Source organism: Notolepis coatsorum (assembly GCF_963971535.1).
Source record: "Notolepis coatsorum genome assembly, chromosome: 14".
In the NCBI taxonomy this organism is placed as follows: Eukaryota; Metazoa; Chordata; class Actinopteri; order Aulopiformes; family Paralepididae; genus Notolepis; species Notolepis coatsorum.
Genome location: NC_140178.1, coordinates 93714281 through 93730940, shown reverse-complemented (window position 1 = coordinate 93730940; position 16660 = coordinate 93714281). Strand labels below are relative to the sequence as shown.

Here is a 16660-nt window from a genome sequence, read left to right as displayed (position 1 = left end):
CAAACAGTATACTAACATGACAGACAAACACACTCAGACAGTGAAAGTAAAAAATGCATTAAAGAAAAGAAAATGATAATAACACATTTTTAACATTTGCTATTACAACACGGTTACCAGCCATACATGACTGAGAAATATTGTGTTTGGGGTCCCTCGTAGGGGGACTGTGAGATCAGACGGGCGAATCAGCTGCCGCCTCTAACCTCATCGAGATAGGCTAAGAACGGGTCCCAGATTTTTGATCGGTTCTCACGAACCTTAGTCTCTCCATCCGTATTACAGAGGTCATGTCCGCCATCCACAGTTGGAAAGAAGGTGCTGAGGAGGACTTCCAATCCTTCAGAATTAGTTTTTTGTGTTATCTTCATTTTAAGGGTAAATTGGTTTTGCGGCTCCAGATACATTTTATTTTGTGGGAGGGGGGGAAATGGCTCTTTTGATAGTAAAGGTTGCTGACCCCTGCCCTAGTTGAACCTCCACCTATCTAAAGATGTTTGTATAAAAGATTTACCCACTGCAAGTTTCACGTGTCTAACATTAACCCTACCCTTAACCACTCCTCATCCTTGTCTAACATTAGCCCTAACCTTAACCACTCCTCATCCTTGTCTAACATTAACCATAACCTTAACCTGTTAAACTATAGGGTCCCCCTGCTGTCGCTTGTCATAAATAGATCAATACAGTCCATATTAATTAATGTTGTGTTTCTTTTTCAAATGTAGCCTAGAGTAAAGACCCTAACCCTATCGAAACAGCAGTCAAATTGTATATTTTCAGCACTACGTTAGTTTACAGATGATTTTAAGTGTTGTTAGCGAAATATGAGTTTAAAGAATTCTCTGTGCATTGCATCGAAAACCGGCGGATATTGACATGAGGAAGTGACGCCGTGATTAATGTTTGTAGTCCTATTACAGAGAAGGCCCAGGGCTTTCGAATTTCATAAACTTTCTGTGAACGTCTAGAAAGAAATGCGTCTCAATTTTATGAAAAATGGCAGAGCATTTTTCTTTATAAAAGAGGTCCAGGTGTCAAAATTCAGTTCTGTATCTGCAAAACTTCGTGTAAATCATCTGCCCTTTATTAAGTTTCTTAGATTTGTAGTACACTTGATCTCAAGAAGGTGCTGAATGAGGGTACTGTTAATTTCTAAAAAGCTAAATTACATTCTGCTTTATGTGACCGGTTAACCTGCAATGAGTCTCCTGGCCATTTTAGTTTTAGTTTTTGAGGACTGCATACTTTTTTTGCAAACCAAAACAACATACTTTATACTTATAGCACATGCATGAGCCTGGTCTGTTTTGAAAGATGACATTCTGAAGTTTCTGATTCCAGAAAAAGAATTCACTTGTAGTGCTAACGTAATAGAGTAACATAGGTCTGAACTTTTTGTAGTTGTAGAAAAACTTGTTACTCAAGTTTGTCTGTAGTAGTTAGTAGTCCAGAGGTAGTATTTGCCCAGAAGGTGGTATGGCTTACAAATCCATACGAACCCATAGCCTGAAGCCGTATGTAGTACATAACCAAATTTCATAAAGATCCATTCAGAAATGAGTGATTAGGAGTGATTTTGGTCAACTGTGTACAAAGAAAAACTCAGTTTTCTCATAGACTTCAATTCATTCAGCTGTTTTTCTCTTCCTTTGTTCGTGTTTTTTTAATTTTATTATTTAGATCCCCATGTAGAGTATCATTGGAAAGCCACACTCATTGGCTACAACCCTCCACAATCATTTTCGAAATCGGATCTAGATTGACGGAACTACTGCAGCCTGAGTCGGGAGTGGTATTTTGGGCAATACTGTGTACTTTGCACAAGCCTCAAATACCGGCATGTAACTCGAGAACCGATCAATGGATTTTGTCACCTGAAAGGGCTATCCACAGGCAACAAATGGAGCTTTAATTCAATATATATATATTGTATTACAAAATATGCACACCCGAGCCACTAGGGGTCGCCAAAGTGCCGGTTGCAAGGAGTCCGAAAAACATCCCATATGTGGGACGTTGCATGCTAAGAGGTGTTCCAAATATTTTCCATCTACAGATCAAACTCTTCAAGAATGTATGTGAATACATCATGGTTATATTATAACCAACAATGATCTGGTCAAAAACATCACAGATGGCTGATTACCTGATGATGACGATGATGCTGTCGAAGATGTTGTAGGGGTTTCGGATGTAGCCGGGATTCTTGACGTTGCCGAAAACCCCGAAGGCCAGCAGCTTGAAGACCATCTCCAGGACAAACACAGTGGTGAACACAATGTTACTGATCTCCAGAACATCTGTCAGCTTCCTGGGCTGGAGGGATAGAAAGAGAGGGGTGACAAAAATAGAGAGAGGGGGGGAGAAAGAAAGAAAGAAAGAAAGAAAGAAAGAAAGAAAGAAAGAAAGAAAGAAAGAAAGAAAGAAAGAAAGAAAGAAAGAAAGAAAGAAAGAAAGAAAGAAAGAAAGAAAGAAAGAAAGAAAGAAAGAAAGAAAGAAAGAAAGAAAGAAAGAACATATCACCACACAATTCGTGTCCAGTCATTCCATTAACCCCGTTCTATAAACCCTACGGAGCTGAGACATTATCAATCAACTCTATAAACAGAGACTCTCCCCTACAAACCAAATTCAATTTACTTTCCACTAAGCAAGCAGAGGAACAGATTTTCAAAGCAAAACACTCAACATATTAACACTCAAAAATACTTGCTCATCAGTTTTTGAGTGCTTTGAACTGTTCTACATCTGTTTCCTTATTTGCAAAACTTAATACGACTTGAAAATAGGTTTAATTCTTGCTAGATTATATGGCTGAATTATACCGGTTCTCCAGAGAACTACACTCACTACAGCTACGTCACATACACGCACATAGATGCACACGCACACACACACTCAGAGACAGAGTGTGTGTTTTGCATTGAATAGGTGTCAGACCCCTGCAGAGACTGTCGCTAACAGATTTTGTCGAGTCAGGTAGCGTTATGTCGGGAAAATTGATATCTATAGACTGGTGTATTTTTCGTCCACGAAAAATGGAGTCTCTAATAACTTATTTGCCCGAGATGTAAAATACGCTGTAAAAGATAGCCACTTATACGTTATTCTGAGATGATAATTCATCTGTATCTGGATAATAAGGCACGGATTTTGTCGAGTCAGGTAGCATTATGTCGGGTAAATTGATATCTATAGACTGGTGTATTTTTCATCCACGAAAAATGGAGCCTCTAATAGCTATTATTGGAGACGTAAAATACACTGTAAAAGATAGCCACATATACGTTATTCTGAGATGATAATTCATCTGTATCTGGATAATAAGGCACGGATTTTGTTGAGTCAGCAAGGGTGTAAAAAGTACCCAGAAATTATACTTAAGTGAAAGTATGGGTACCGTCTCAAAAGCGTACTCAAGTATCTGGCTAAAAACACACTTGAGTAAAAGTCAAAAAGTTTTTCTGACTGTCTATTCTTCTGATAGCAGGTGTTTAATCAAAGATTCCCGCTTTCTAGTCTTGCACAAGGACCAATCAGCATGGGTATGGGTGGGTTAATTTTCCATTGATGGGGATTTGTTTGGCTGTTTTTAAATAAACTGCGGCCGCAGGATTAATAAGGTTAACGTTAGTTCGGCCAGAGAAACAAATATACTAATTAAAATGGTTGGACCTGCAAGATTTGTACTTTGTAGGTCTGCATTTTAAATGTAAGGAGTAAAAAGTATGTTTTTTTTTCTCTGAAATGTAATTGAGTAAAAGTACAAGTATACAAACCTAATAATACTTGAGTAAAGTACAAACCCCCCAAAACAGTACTTAAGTATTGTAACGAAGTACAATTACTCAAGTACTTTACATTCCTGCGAGTCAGGTAGCGTTATGTCGGGAAAATTGATATCTATAGACTGGTGTATTTTTCATCCACGAAAAATGGAGCCTCTAATAGCTATTATTGGAGACGTAAAATACGCTGTAAAAGATAGCCACATATACGTTATTCTGAGGTGATCATTCATCTGTATCTGGATAATAAGGTACGGATTTTGTCGAGTTAGGTAGCGTTGTGTTGGGAAAATGTATATCTATAGACTGATGTATTTTTCGTCCACGAAAAATCGAGCGTCTAATAACTTATTTGCCCAAAAGAGGCTGTAAAGATAGTCACTTATACGTTATTCTGAGGCGATAATTCATCTGTATCTGGATAACCAAGGCACGAGTCCACCCCCCCCCGTAGCCGACCGTCACAGCAGTTCAGAGAGGCAGCCGTCACAGCAGTTCAGAGAGGCAGCCGTCACAGCAGTTCAGAGAGGCAGCCATCACAGTAGTTCAGAGAGGCAGCCATCACAGTAGTTCACAGAGGCAGCCATCACAGTAGTTCAGAGAGGCAGCCGTCACAGCAGTTCAGAGAGGCAGCCATCACAGTAGTTCAGAGAGGCAGCCGTCACAGCAGTTCAGAGAGGCAGCCATCACAGTAGTTCAGAGAGGCAGCCGTCACAGCAGTTCAGAGAGACAGCCATCACAGTAGTTCAGAGAGGCAGCCGTCACAGCAGTTCAGAGAGGTAGCCATCACAGTAGTTCAGAGAGGCAGCCATCACAGTAGTTCAGAGAGGCAGCCATCACAGCAGTTCAGAGAGGCAGCCATCACAGCAGTTCAGAGAGGCAGCCATCACAGTAGTTCAGAGAGGCAGCCATCACAGTAGTTCAGAGAGGCAGCCGTCACAGCAGTTCAGAGAGGCAGCCGTCACAGCAGTTCAGAGAGGCGGCCATCACAGCAGTTCAGAGAGGCAGCCGTCACAGTAGTTCAGAGAGGCGGCCATCACAGCAGTTCAGAGAGGTAGCCGCCACGCACAGGTAAAGGTAAGTGGTGTGTGGACATAGTATAACACACAGACACACAGGATGTAAAAAAATTAAATAAAAAAATCTCTCTCTCTCTCTCTCTCTCTCTCTCTCTCTCTCTCTCTCTCTCTCTCTCCCTCCCTCCCTCTCTCTCTCTCACCTGCTCATGGTACTCGATGCCCATGCTGAGTGTGTTGATGAGGATGGCGATCATGATCCCTCTGTTGAAGTATTTACTGTCCACGATGGTCTTCAGTCGGCCCCGGAACGCTCCCCAGACCTGGCAGGTAGAGAGAAAGAGGTTAGGGTCTGGTCATTAGTAAACAACAACATTGTATACAGGAGAAAGTCCAAGGAAGTGTCCAATAAAAATATCGTACATGGTATCTGTTGCCATCATCATCATCATCATCATCATCATCATCGTTGTTGTCATAATCATCACCATCACGACCTGGAGGGTAAGAAGGGGAGAATGGGATACCACTTTAATCACATTTATTATACCATTTATAAGACTAGTTCAAGTTCAAGTTCATTATTTGTCAAAATACACAATAATACAGGGGCATTGCTGGTAATTTTTGTGTTTCGAGCTCAGACTCAACAGTGCACAATTAAGAAACAACAATGAATATGATTTGATCTTTTGTTTCCTGGGACTGCGTTTAGTTAGACAAAGACAAATGGGGAGTGAGAACACCTTCAGTATGGAGGCACCAAACACACAGGATACAAACTAAGAAAGACATGGCATCGTTCATTCCCTGAGCCGCTGTGCTGTAACTTATACTGCCACGCATTAACCCTTTCAATGCCACACTACAGAAAGTTAACCCTTTACTATCACACTACCGACGGTTAACCCTTTCACTGTGACAATACACAGAAGGTTAACCCTTTCACTGCCACACAACAGCAGGTTAACCATTTCACTGCCACACTACAGAAGGTTAACCCTTTACTATCACACTACCGATGGTTAAAAGGGGAACTCCACCCGAATCAATTAATTATTGTTTCCATGGCCTGAAAGGTCAAGTATTGAACATTGAAGAAGGTCAATATTTGTGAACAGAAGCTGCTCTCTTACTACAGATTTGAGAGTTGCGGGGTGGGGTGTGGGGGGGGGGACTGTACATTGGAGGTGGTTGGGTGGGTGGGGTGGGGGGGGGGGTGGGTAGGCGGGGTGGGGGTAACTGTACATTGGATTATCGATGAAACCTTACTTGGTCCAAGAAGAGGGTCTCGTGTATTACTGGGTTTTAAGTCAGTTGTTTATTTATTTATGTTTTACTGTTTGCATACGAGGTGGTCCGCAAATGTTCTTGATAACAATCTAGTGGTCCGCATAAAACAGAAGTTTGGGAACCACTGATATAGACTATCTCTAAATATGCGTTCTATGCTACGTATACAGTACTGTATATCTGTATGTCATGTCACAAATGTCATGATATATATCTGTATATCTGTATGTTGTGTATGTCATAAATGTCATTATCAATTGAAAATGGGGGACCCTGATGTAAACAAGACGAAAGTCTTTCTCTGGTCTGCATGCCCTTAACAATTGTGTGTATTGAGCCCTACTGTATTGTACCCATTCTGCAATCTGTTAATAAAATCTTCAATCAATCAATGGCCTGGGCGGCCAGAGGATAACTGTTCTAACAGCAATATATAATCCATTTCAGATAGAACGCACGCAATAAGTTATAATAATAATAATAATTATTATTGAAAAGTTCTGTATTTTTAAAGTCGTATTTGGGGGCAATTAACCAATGGTATGCTTTTTTTATTTTATAAAAAATTTGGGTAAGAGTTTCTTATTTCGGTAAGAGTGCTCTCGACCACTCTTATAATTTGTTCTTGCCTGAGAAAAAAGCAACAATAAGAAAACTTTGCTGAATCCCAGGTAAGAACAAAGTAAGAGGAACGAAATCGTTAGGTTATGACTATAACCGAGTTCTGTTAACACTTAGTGAACGCTCAGCGTTTCATGCATAATCTCGCTTCAGCGTATGCACACTGAATACATTTCAAATGTACCTTTAAATGCCATCATTCATCTGGCCACACCCCCATCCGCTTACCTACATAAGCAGGGATGGGCCACACACTCATCTCCTTCCCAACAAATTTCATCACAATGAAAAATCAAGGGCCTGCAGCAGCGTCTAGACGCTGAGCGTTCACTAAGTGTTAACAGAACTCGGTTATAGTCATAACCTAACGTTCTGTCTCACACTAGCTCACGCTCAGCGTTTCATGCATAATAGGAGCTGAGCGGGAGCTAGAAGCTCGACAAATGTACCCTGCTGAGGCCCCCCACAACCATCAGACCAGGGAGGGCCGAGCCCCCCCGACCCACCCTAATGGAGGGCACCCCCCCTATTGGTGGCTTACGGGAGGGCGACGGACCCGACCGTGCGAAGAGGCACTCAAGCAACTTAACGCACAGGGTGAGCAGAGCGTGGCTTGACCCCACGACTACACACACGCACAACCCGCACGCCACCCGGGAACGAACGGAGGAAACAACCTCGTTACTGCGCCCAGAATCACGGGGTCAAGGGCAAACCCAACCCCGTGGCAAGGCCGTAGCAGCGGAGCGCGAAGGAAGACCCAGACCCACCAAAGGGACTGGACCCCCTGGAACGGGGGCCCGGAGAAGTCCATGATGCCAGCATCAAGACCCCACCAGGTGGGCACTTAGTGACCCCGCCCCCCACATCGCCAGCGTATTCGGACAAAGGCCCCTCAGCCGAGCGGGCCCTGTCCCCCCAATAGTACACTGCCTGGTACACTGACCCTGCAGAACAGGCAGTCAGCATGGCCGTAAGCACACAAAAAAGGTTAACCAACGGAAGCAGGCAGCGCACCGGGGAAAAAACCAGGCAACAGGCTGTTAACCCTAGCCTGGAGACTGCGGACGAGACAGGCGCCAGAGGGGACAGCTGAATACAGCCGCCCCGGCGGAAGGGGCGTATGCTGGCGTTGTTGCATGACCAAGCCTCCATTCAAAAACCCCCACCCAGAGGGGTTGAGGCAGAGAAGGCTGACATGAGTGGCAGACGTCATGAACGTGCAGGGGCACCCTCAAACGGTGAACCCGGGAGTTGACACTGCTCCAACACACCAGGGAATCAACCACCTTGGTGTTACCCAATGCGGTGGTTGTTCCATAACCCCTCAAGAAAAAACTCCAAAACACACCTGCGGGTATACACCGGCTATACCGCAGTACAAGTGTTTCAGTTTTCAAAAAAGGGTTAACCCAGGCCTACGGGTCGACGAAACATTACCTCGGACCGGGCCTGGCGATACGGGAAGCACAGGGTCACCAGAGGAGGTCAAAGACCACCCCAACAGGCCCCTCTTCGCCATGTGTGAGAGAGGAGCGAAAAATAATGGAGAACCAGCCCCTAAGCACACCGTACTTGGTATTCCCAGGCGGTCTCCCAACCAAGTACTAACCAGGACCAACCCGTGTAGCGGCCGAGATCCGACGAGATCGAGCGTGTACAGGTTGGCATGGCCGTAAGCCATTACGACAGTGCTGAGTAAAAACGTACCCAACCAGGGTCTCCATAGCGCTTAACCCTGTGACACCCGGACTGACCTGGCATTTTTCCCCCTGAAAAAAGCCCAAGTCCCTCAGGGTACCAGAACAGCAGATCTGCATCCCCGGCGGACAACGGGTTCAACTGATCCGGACCAGCGTGACCAGAACCAGTCCCGTGCCCTAACCACGCCGACATGCCTACTCCAGGAGAAAGGGCAGATATGCGTGTCGATCTTAACATGAAAAGAAGGCGCCACCCAGACGTTCGGGCGAAACGCGCCCGGTGGCCCACCCCAAGGGCGTGAGACCCCTCTACATATGTTCAGATCCATTCCGTCATCATCCCCCAGACATGAACGAGAATCCGTCGATAACCAACCCAGGTCGTGGGATGTGGTCGTCGGAAGAGGAAAAAACCCCCATCTCAGTCGCTTTATAAAAACGCTGTTTTAACCACAAGCAACCAAGGCGTGCCAGTCAGTCGCCTGTTTACAGCGAGCTAGCACTATACGTGCATCGGGACACACCCCCATCAATGAACAGGCTATTTAGACCTGTCATTGAATCCCCAAGGCGCCCAGGGGAACGACAAGAGGGGTGTGACACTTCCTAACTCCAACACTTTTTGAATAGAAAAGAAGGAAGCATCAACAGTATGTATCCCAGTCTACACAGCCGGGGGTAAAAAAAAATCACATTTTTACATCCCACCATCCTCCCATAGGAAGGAGACGGGGATCCCCAGAGAGACTTCCCACGCGAGCTGTACAGATTGAAAAGAATATATTGCACCTTGAGCCATGTAAAAAATTGGTTTTAGGGCTCTCCGGGGAAGAGGCACTGAACCCATACACACTCAATAATCGAATTGAATCGAATACATATACAATAGAATAGGACACCTTCTAGAGGGTCCACTCACTTTGACAATCTGAGGAGGAAGGCTCTGTACTCTGATGGAGGCTCCCTCACATGGAAGAAGGAGTCCGAACTCACAGAAGGCCCGAATAGGCGCTTGGTGAGGAGGAGCCCTGACCACCCCCCTGAAACATATCCATCACATGGACCTGAACAGCACACGGAAGTCCTACCAACAGAGACGCGCACGGTGACGTACTCTATGGCGGGGGAATTTCTGCGGTGCACACGCCCAATATACCAGGCCGTGGGACCAGGAAACTCCCTCCCCCCCCCCCCGTAACGTGCCGAACCGCAACGTGACGGGAACCTTGAAGGACAGGGGGTGTACCCCTGACCGATAGAAACAAGGGGGAGAGGAAAGGTTACCAGTTCACCCCTTTACGACCCCACACCCATGATACGATGTAATGACAAAAAGAGAATATGACACAGTCATAGTCAGCTCTATGAAGCGTTTGACAGCTCCACACAGCGCATGAGCTAACCTGCTATCTGATTTTTACTAAGGAAAAAACACAGAATAGAGAGGGCTCTAAGAGCCCCGGTCCAACATACACATGTGCTTCTGTGGCCAGTCCAACCCAGTTGTAGGTCACATGACACACACAACCCATCATCACCTACAAAAAATGGCAAAAACACTCTACAGAGGAACGCCGTTTTTCATAATGAGAGAATACATAATTCTCGATTAGTATCGGCCACAGGCCTTGCTAAGCACACACGACAGCGACCAAACAATCTTTTCTTTTAGGAAAATAAAGTTTCTCCAGCAGTTTTAGCACAACCTCAGCAATCAAGCTAAGGGTTACATCGCATCCCCACCACACAAAAGACACAACGTAGTGCAACATGTCTGATAGGAGGATGAAAAAGTCCCCAGGGAACCGGGGGGAAACACAATCCTCTTATTTTACCCTTAATACGGCCAGTTAAAACAGGAAAACCTGTTAATATGTGAACACTGTTCATTGTCATCACAAGCTGAGAAAAGAACATTCTCTTACTCACTTGTCACTAAGCATAGCTTCATAGGTTAGTTACCTTAGTTGTGAGTACACGGTACATATAAACACACATGATGTTTCTCACACAACAACCAGATCATTTTCACATCTGTAACAAACCGATTTGCACGGAGAAGCTAACTGCCAGTGACAAAGACAGTTCACACATAACTCGCGTCGTATCCTAAATGCATTGCAGCAACACACGTTTTGGGAAAACATCGTTATTCACAAAACATTTAGAAAAGTAAAACCAGAAGACGTGTTATAAGGTCTGGTCAAACCTTGTCCTACCCGGAACGTAGATCAGCGAAGTGCAGACTCAAGACCCCGTAGACAACACAGCCGATCGTGTGTTGCTCGAACTGGGCAGCGTCGTCGCTCCAACCAGTCGCTACAGTCCTCTTTGTTGACGCAATCCCCGTCCAGGCTCAGGGCAGGGTCGACGAACATCCCCTGTCAAGGATGACGTCGTAGTCAAGAGTGTAAAACATGTTATAATCAAAGCACGTTCAACAGAGTAGCATTAAGCTAACGGCCGCTCCAACCGTTCGGGCGCTACTGCCCCTGCTCGCGAGACGCCGAGCTAACGGCGCACGCGACCAGAAGCGAGCTCGCGGCGGCGCGCGAGGAGCTGAAGCTACCCCGCGCCAGGCCTTGGCCTATAGCAGCAAGCTAACGTTACCTAGTGATCACGACATGCTAGCGCCGCAGCTAACAGCTGACTGGCTAACAGTAGGCCCAACCTAAGTAGGCCATGCAGTGATCCCAGCAGGCTAACGCAGCAGCTAACAGCTGACTGGCTAACCGTAAGCTAAGCAGCTATCACCTGAACATGTATACAATGACATAACACTGACCCAGACAGGCCGCCGTTCTGAACCTCTCCTCACTTTTTAAGAGAAAAGAGAAACAAGATGTCAACACTGCTTTACAACGGTGATTTTACCAACACCCGACGGAATCAGCACAATACCAAACTGGCCTGTGTAGCTGACTTGAACATGGATCTGCCGCTATCGCACATCCATGCACATATCTCCTCGTGAAGGAATACTCTCATTTGGATATGAAAGAAGGGGCTTAACACGGGACAGAGAGATATCCACTCGTCCAGAAAACACAGGGATCACCAGTGTTAATGGTCGCGGCCCACTAGTTAAACTAAAATGGCTTCAGACCAAGGTCTTCCGTCGTCTAGGAGACTGAACAAAGAACCCTAGCCTGGGCCCGATTTTCATAAACATTGTCAATTAGTCCCCATAGCACTAACAGACAAGTGGAGCCTGCCAGCAAAACACTACTCACCCAACCTGGAACGCACCGCTTCTCACAACAGCGGCGCGCCACTACAGTCCCTGCACCGCCGGAGGGTTTCACTCCGTCCAGCCGCATCAAAGAAGACTGTAGCTGGGAGGTATGTAGCGGCGTGAACCCCCAATACGAAACCGGTGGAGTTTGTGGAATGATCACCATCTTCCAGACACTCCAGTACGAAGACAATATCGCCGTATTTTCTCGTTTTAAAATAGTGAGAGAGAAAATAAAGATATGATGTCAACGTATTCTCCTTATTCTTCCTTTCCTTAGAGCAATATTTTTCTCCACGTCAAGTGGGCATATGGGCCACACACGTTGAGTGTGTGGCCCATCCCTGCTTATGTAGGTAAGCGGATGGGTGTGTGGCCAGATGAATGCTGGCATTTAAAGGTACATTTGAAATTTATTCAGTGTGCATACGCTGAAGCGAGATTATGCATGAAACGCTGAGCGTGAGCTAGTGTGAGACAGAACTGTTCTTATATCGCTTCATGCATGAGGCCCAATGAGTTTGATAATGAATTCATGAACATATGGGTGTGTGTGTGTGTGTGTGTGTGTGTGTGTGTGTGTGTGTGTGTGTGTGTGTGTGTGTGTGTGTGTGTGTGTGTGTGTGTGTGTGTGTGTGTGTGTGTGTGTGTGTATGTGTGTGTGTGTGTGTGTGTGTGTGTGTGTGATGTGTGCGTACATGTGTGTGTGTGTGTGTGTGTGTGTGTGTGTGTGTGTGTGTGTGTGTGTGTGTGTGTGTGTGTGTGTGTGATGTGTGCGTACATGTGTGTGTGTGTGTGTGTGTGTGTGTGTGTGTGTGTGTGTGTGTGTGTGTGTGTGTGTGTGTGTGTGTCCTCACTGTGCTGTCCCATGGACGACGGATGAACAGTCGGATAGTTCATTCCCCCGTTCAATCGTGCTAGCAACGGTCCCATCCGCTGGGTCACTGCGGTAGCGTCTCCACGTCCGTTTCCCTGCCCACTTCCTCCTCCGTGGACAGGAAGCGACGTCATCTCCAGCTCCTCCCCTCTACCATCGCTGTCACTGTGTTCCGCGGTTGCTATAGTGACACCGTGCACCGAACTCCCGCCTCCCTGGCTGAACCTGTGGCCGTTACCTCCCCCATTCTCCCCTCCGCCACTGCCGTTAGGGTTCACCTTTTTACGACCTTTACTGGAAGAAATAACCATATATGAATATTTGGACAAGAGAAACTAAATCTGATTGTATGAATTTGCATGGAGGGTCCTTTCCTGTCACAATCCATGTTGTGCTTCATACTGGAAGCCCAGCAGAACCTCCTCCTAAAGGTTCCTATGTAAAGTGAATGGGGCCACTGTATAACACACTCAAACTGCTTTGGTTTGAGTGCACTCTGGAGTGGAGTAGGTTTCAGTGCTTACTTCAGGGCTTCAGAGTGGCTCAGTTACTTTACATTAGTTATGTAGCTAACGAGCCAGAGCTGCTGGTATCCAGTATGAAGCACAGTACAGTATGTGTGCTGAGGAGGAGTTGGACATGAGGCTAGGGGTCCAGAATTGGAAACGTATTGGACCATAAACTTAAACCACACCCTCCACAGCTCACTGAGTGAAACCTATTTAAACCCAAATGAGACTTCTGGCCCCCATGGCTCATTAAGACACGTTATCACTCTTGTTAACCAGCCTAAAGCCCAGGCTCATTAAGACAAGATATCACTCTTGTTAACCAGCCTAAAGCCCAGGCTCATTAAGACAAGTTATCACTCTTGTTAACCAGCCTAAAGCCCAGGCTCATTAAGACAAGTTATCACTCTTGTTAACCAGCCTAAAGCCCAGGCTCATTAACACAAGATATCACTCTTGTTAACCAGCCTAAAGCCCAGGCTCATTAACACAAGATATCACTCTTGTTAACCAGCCTAAAGCCCAGGCTCATTAACACAAGATATCACTCTTGTTAACCACCCTAAAGCCCAGGCTCATTAACACAAGTTATCACTCTTGTTAACCAGCCTAAAGCCCAGGCTCATTAACACAAGGTATCACTCTTGTTAACCAGCCTAAACCCCAGGCTCATTAACACAAGTTATCACTCTTAACCAGCCTTGTGACCCAGGTTGGATGCAGACTCAATAAATCAGGAGCGGCTGGGTAGCATAGAGGTCTAAGCACTCGCCTACCACCGCAGAGACTCTAGGTTCGAATCCAGCTGTCAGCGGTACCTCCGGCTTGGTCAGTCGTCCCTACGAACAAACATTTTCGCGGTGGGAAGCTAAGGGAAAATAAGACATTGCAAACAGCGACTCCTACTGGTCGAAGTATAGAAAGGCAAAACATGTAAAATCCATATCTAACCTGTGCCCATGGAGTCTGCACGTTAGCTTGCGGTAGAGGTGGCTGACGTAGCCCAGCATCACTTCATAGCATGACCCCGGGTCGTTGGACTTGTAGCGAGCGCGTTGCTCCCGAGCCTCCCGCATCAGAGCATTCTCTCGCTGCTTGGTCTTCGAGAACTGGGTGGCGATGACCACCAGGTACAGGTTGATCATGAAGAAAGAGCCCAGCTGGTAGGAGAGACAGGGAAGGTTAACTTTAGGTTGTGACCAGACCACCTGGTAGGAGGAGAGACAGGGAAGGTTAAAACCCTTGTCCTCCGACTTGCTGCGGGGGCGCTGGAGAGGCGCTGTTGTCATGCAGATTAGGCTCGCTCCTTCATTTTTCAACAGATTCTCGAAGCTAAGGACTTCCCCTTTAAGAGGATGTTCGCCTCTTTCCGGAAGTCCCAAAGACGGCAGCATGGGCTTGGTCGGAAAAAGTCACTGTTGACATTTGGAGAGACTAAAGGCCCTCCCATAGTCGAGCGGACCGTACGTGGAGCGGACGGCCGTGTAAGTAGTGTATTTTATAAATTATAGGTAGCTGTTGAACATATTATAGTTGCAGACAGTTTCTAGTGTTTGTGAAATGTTTTTGAGGTCATTTTGGTGATTCTGTTTCGCTCCACTGTCTTTGACACTGTCAATCACTCCATTCTGATTGACAAGCTAAAAGCAATTGGTTTTGATAGTTTATCAGTGAGCTGGATGCAATCCTACCTTGAGGGGAGAGAACAGATGGTGGAGGTAACGGTACTCTACCCCCCCTCTCACAGTGAGCTGTGGTGTTCCACAAGGAAGCATACTAGGACCACTACTGTTCCTAATTTATGCAAATGACATGTCGTCAGCTTATGACTGCAACTTGTTCTTGTTCGCGACGACTCAGCCCTGCTGGTCTCTGACAAGAACAAGTTACAGGTTGAAAAAACCCTCAGCTCTGAACTCGGCAGAATCTGCACCTGGCTCGCTGATAACAAACTATCATTACACCTGGGTAAAACAGAGTCCATTCTCTTCTGATCAAATAACAAACTCAGCAAGGCCGACGGCTTCTCAGTTACAGTGGGTGACAATATTGTCACAAGGAAAGATTAAATTACATACCTAGGTTCCATCCTAGAGGCAAATCTTTCCTGTGACAAAATGGCATCCAAGGTAATAAAAAAATTTCAACCAACGAACTAGATTCTTGCACCGGATCTCCTCTCTGGTAAACAAGAATACCCTGAAGACTCTGGCAGGAGCACTCATTCAAGGGTACTACGACTATGCTTGCACCTCATGGTACCAAAGCACCTCAAAGGCGCTAAAAACAAGATTACAAACATCACAAAACAAACTGGTCAGACTTCTACTTGACCTTACCCCTAGAACCCACCTCACCCTGCCCACTTTGACAACCTAGGAAGGCTTAGAGTAGACAACAGAGTACAGCAACTTGCAATGGGCCTGGTCTACAAGATACACTATACGACTAAGGTACCCATGTACATGTCAAAATACTTCCCAAAGGTCAGTGAATACCACGACCACAACACCAGAGGAAGCTCAACAAATCATGTTAAACCCAGATTCGGTTCAAACAAGGGACTAAACACGTTTCGCAATTATGCCACATCAATGTGGAACGCCCTACCCAAAGCTGTAAAGGAATGTGAATCCCTACCCACATTCAAAACCTCTCTTAAAGAGCACCTACGGGAGGCTGCAATTCGAAACTGGCCACCGTAAATGTCCAAACCCCCCCACCCCCACCCCCTCCTATTAGACAGTCTCCTCCCCACCGCATGTATATATTCTCTCCCCACCGTATGTATATTTCTCTCCCACCCACCCACCCCCTCCTAATGTACAGTATCCTCCCCACCGTATGTATATATTCTCTCCCCACCGTATGTATATTTCTCTCCTACCCACCCACCCCCTCCTAATGCAGGGGTTCCCAAACTTTTCAGGCCGGGGCCCAGAAAATAAGGCGTCAGAGAGCCGCGGCCCAATGCACATCATTTTTTTTTTTTTTTTTTTTTGCCATGTGACCGATTTTTTAAGCCAAATATCACTTCAATCCTATTAAGTTAGTTCAAGTTAGTTATTCATTTATATGTGCTATTTATGAGAGGGCTAACTTGTTGCAAAATAATAATGATAATAATAATAGCCTCATTAAAATACTATTGTTGCTTCGGTTGTTTTCAGCGTTTTATGTGCATAATCTGTTATTTAGTTTGAAATGTTCGTTGAAATAAGTAGATTTTTTGTTTTTGTTTATTTATTAAGTTAATATAAAACCATATAGTCACATTTTAGAATACAATAGAATAGACTTTTAGAATACAACTAGAAACACTGTCCTGGCCTGCTTCTAAGTTCAGTGGCCTGACAAAAAAAAATAAAAAAAAAAATAAAAAAAAAATAAATAAAAAATAAAAAAAATGTTTTATTTTATTTTTTTTTTATTTTTTTTTAAATCATCTCGCGGCCCATCCGTGGCTGCTCGCGGCCCACCTTTGGGTCGCGACCCCGACTTTGGGAACCACTGTCCTAATGTACAGTCCCCTCCCCATCATATGTATATACTCTGTCAGGATCTATGGGTAACAGTACTGTATATTTGCATATCGTATAGGTCACAAATGTAACA

At 45.4% G+C, this 16660-nt stretch overlaps 1 protein-coding gene across 1 annotated transcript in view; it reads right to left on the bottom strand.

Moving 5' to 3' along the window:
* The window catches only part of cacna1ha (calcium channel, voltage-dependent, T type, alpha 1H subunit a), a gene marked incomplete at its 3' end in the record, with an annotated part of 143189 nt that overhangs the window by 97736 nt on the left and 28793 nt on the right, over window positions 1–16660 (bottom strand). Inside the window, exons 7-11 of the mRNA XM_084329211.1 lie at window positions 13997–14205; window positions 12517–12830; window positions 5231–5304; window positions 5011–5130; window positions 2150–2319 (exon numbers count right to left, since the gene is read on the bottom strand). Of these exons, the coding sequence (XP_084185337.1) occupies window positions 2150–2319; window positions 5011–5130; window positions 5231–5304; window positions 12517–12830; window positions 13997–14205 (887 nt within the window). The remainder of the gene's footprint in view (window positions 1–2149; window positions 2320–5010; window positions 5131–5230; window positions 5305–12516; window positions 12831–13996; window positions 14206–16660) is intronic.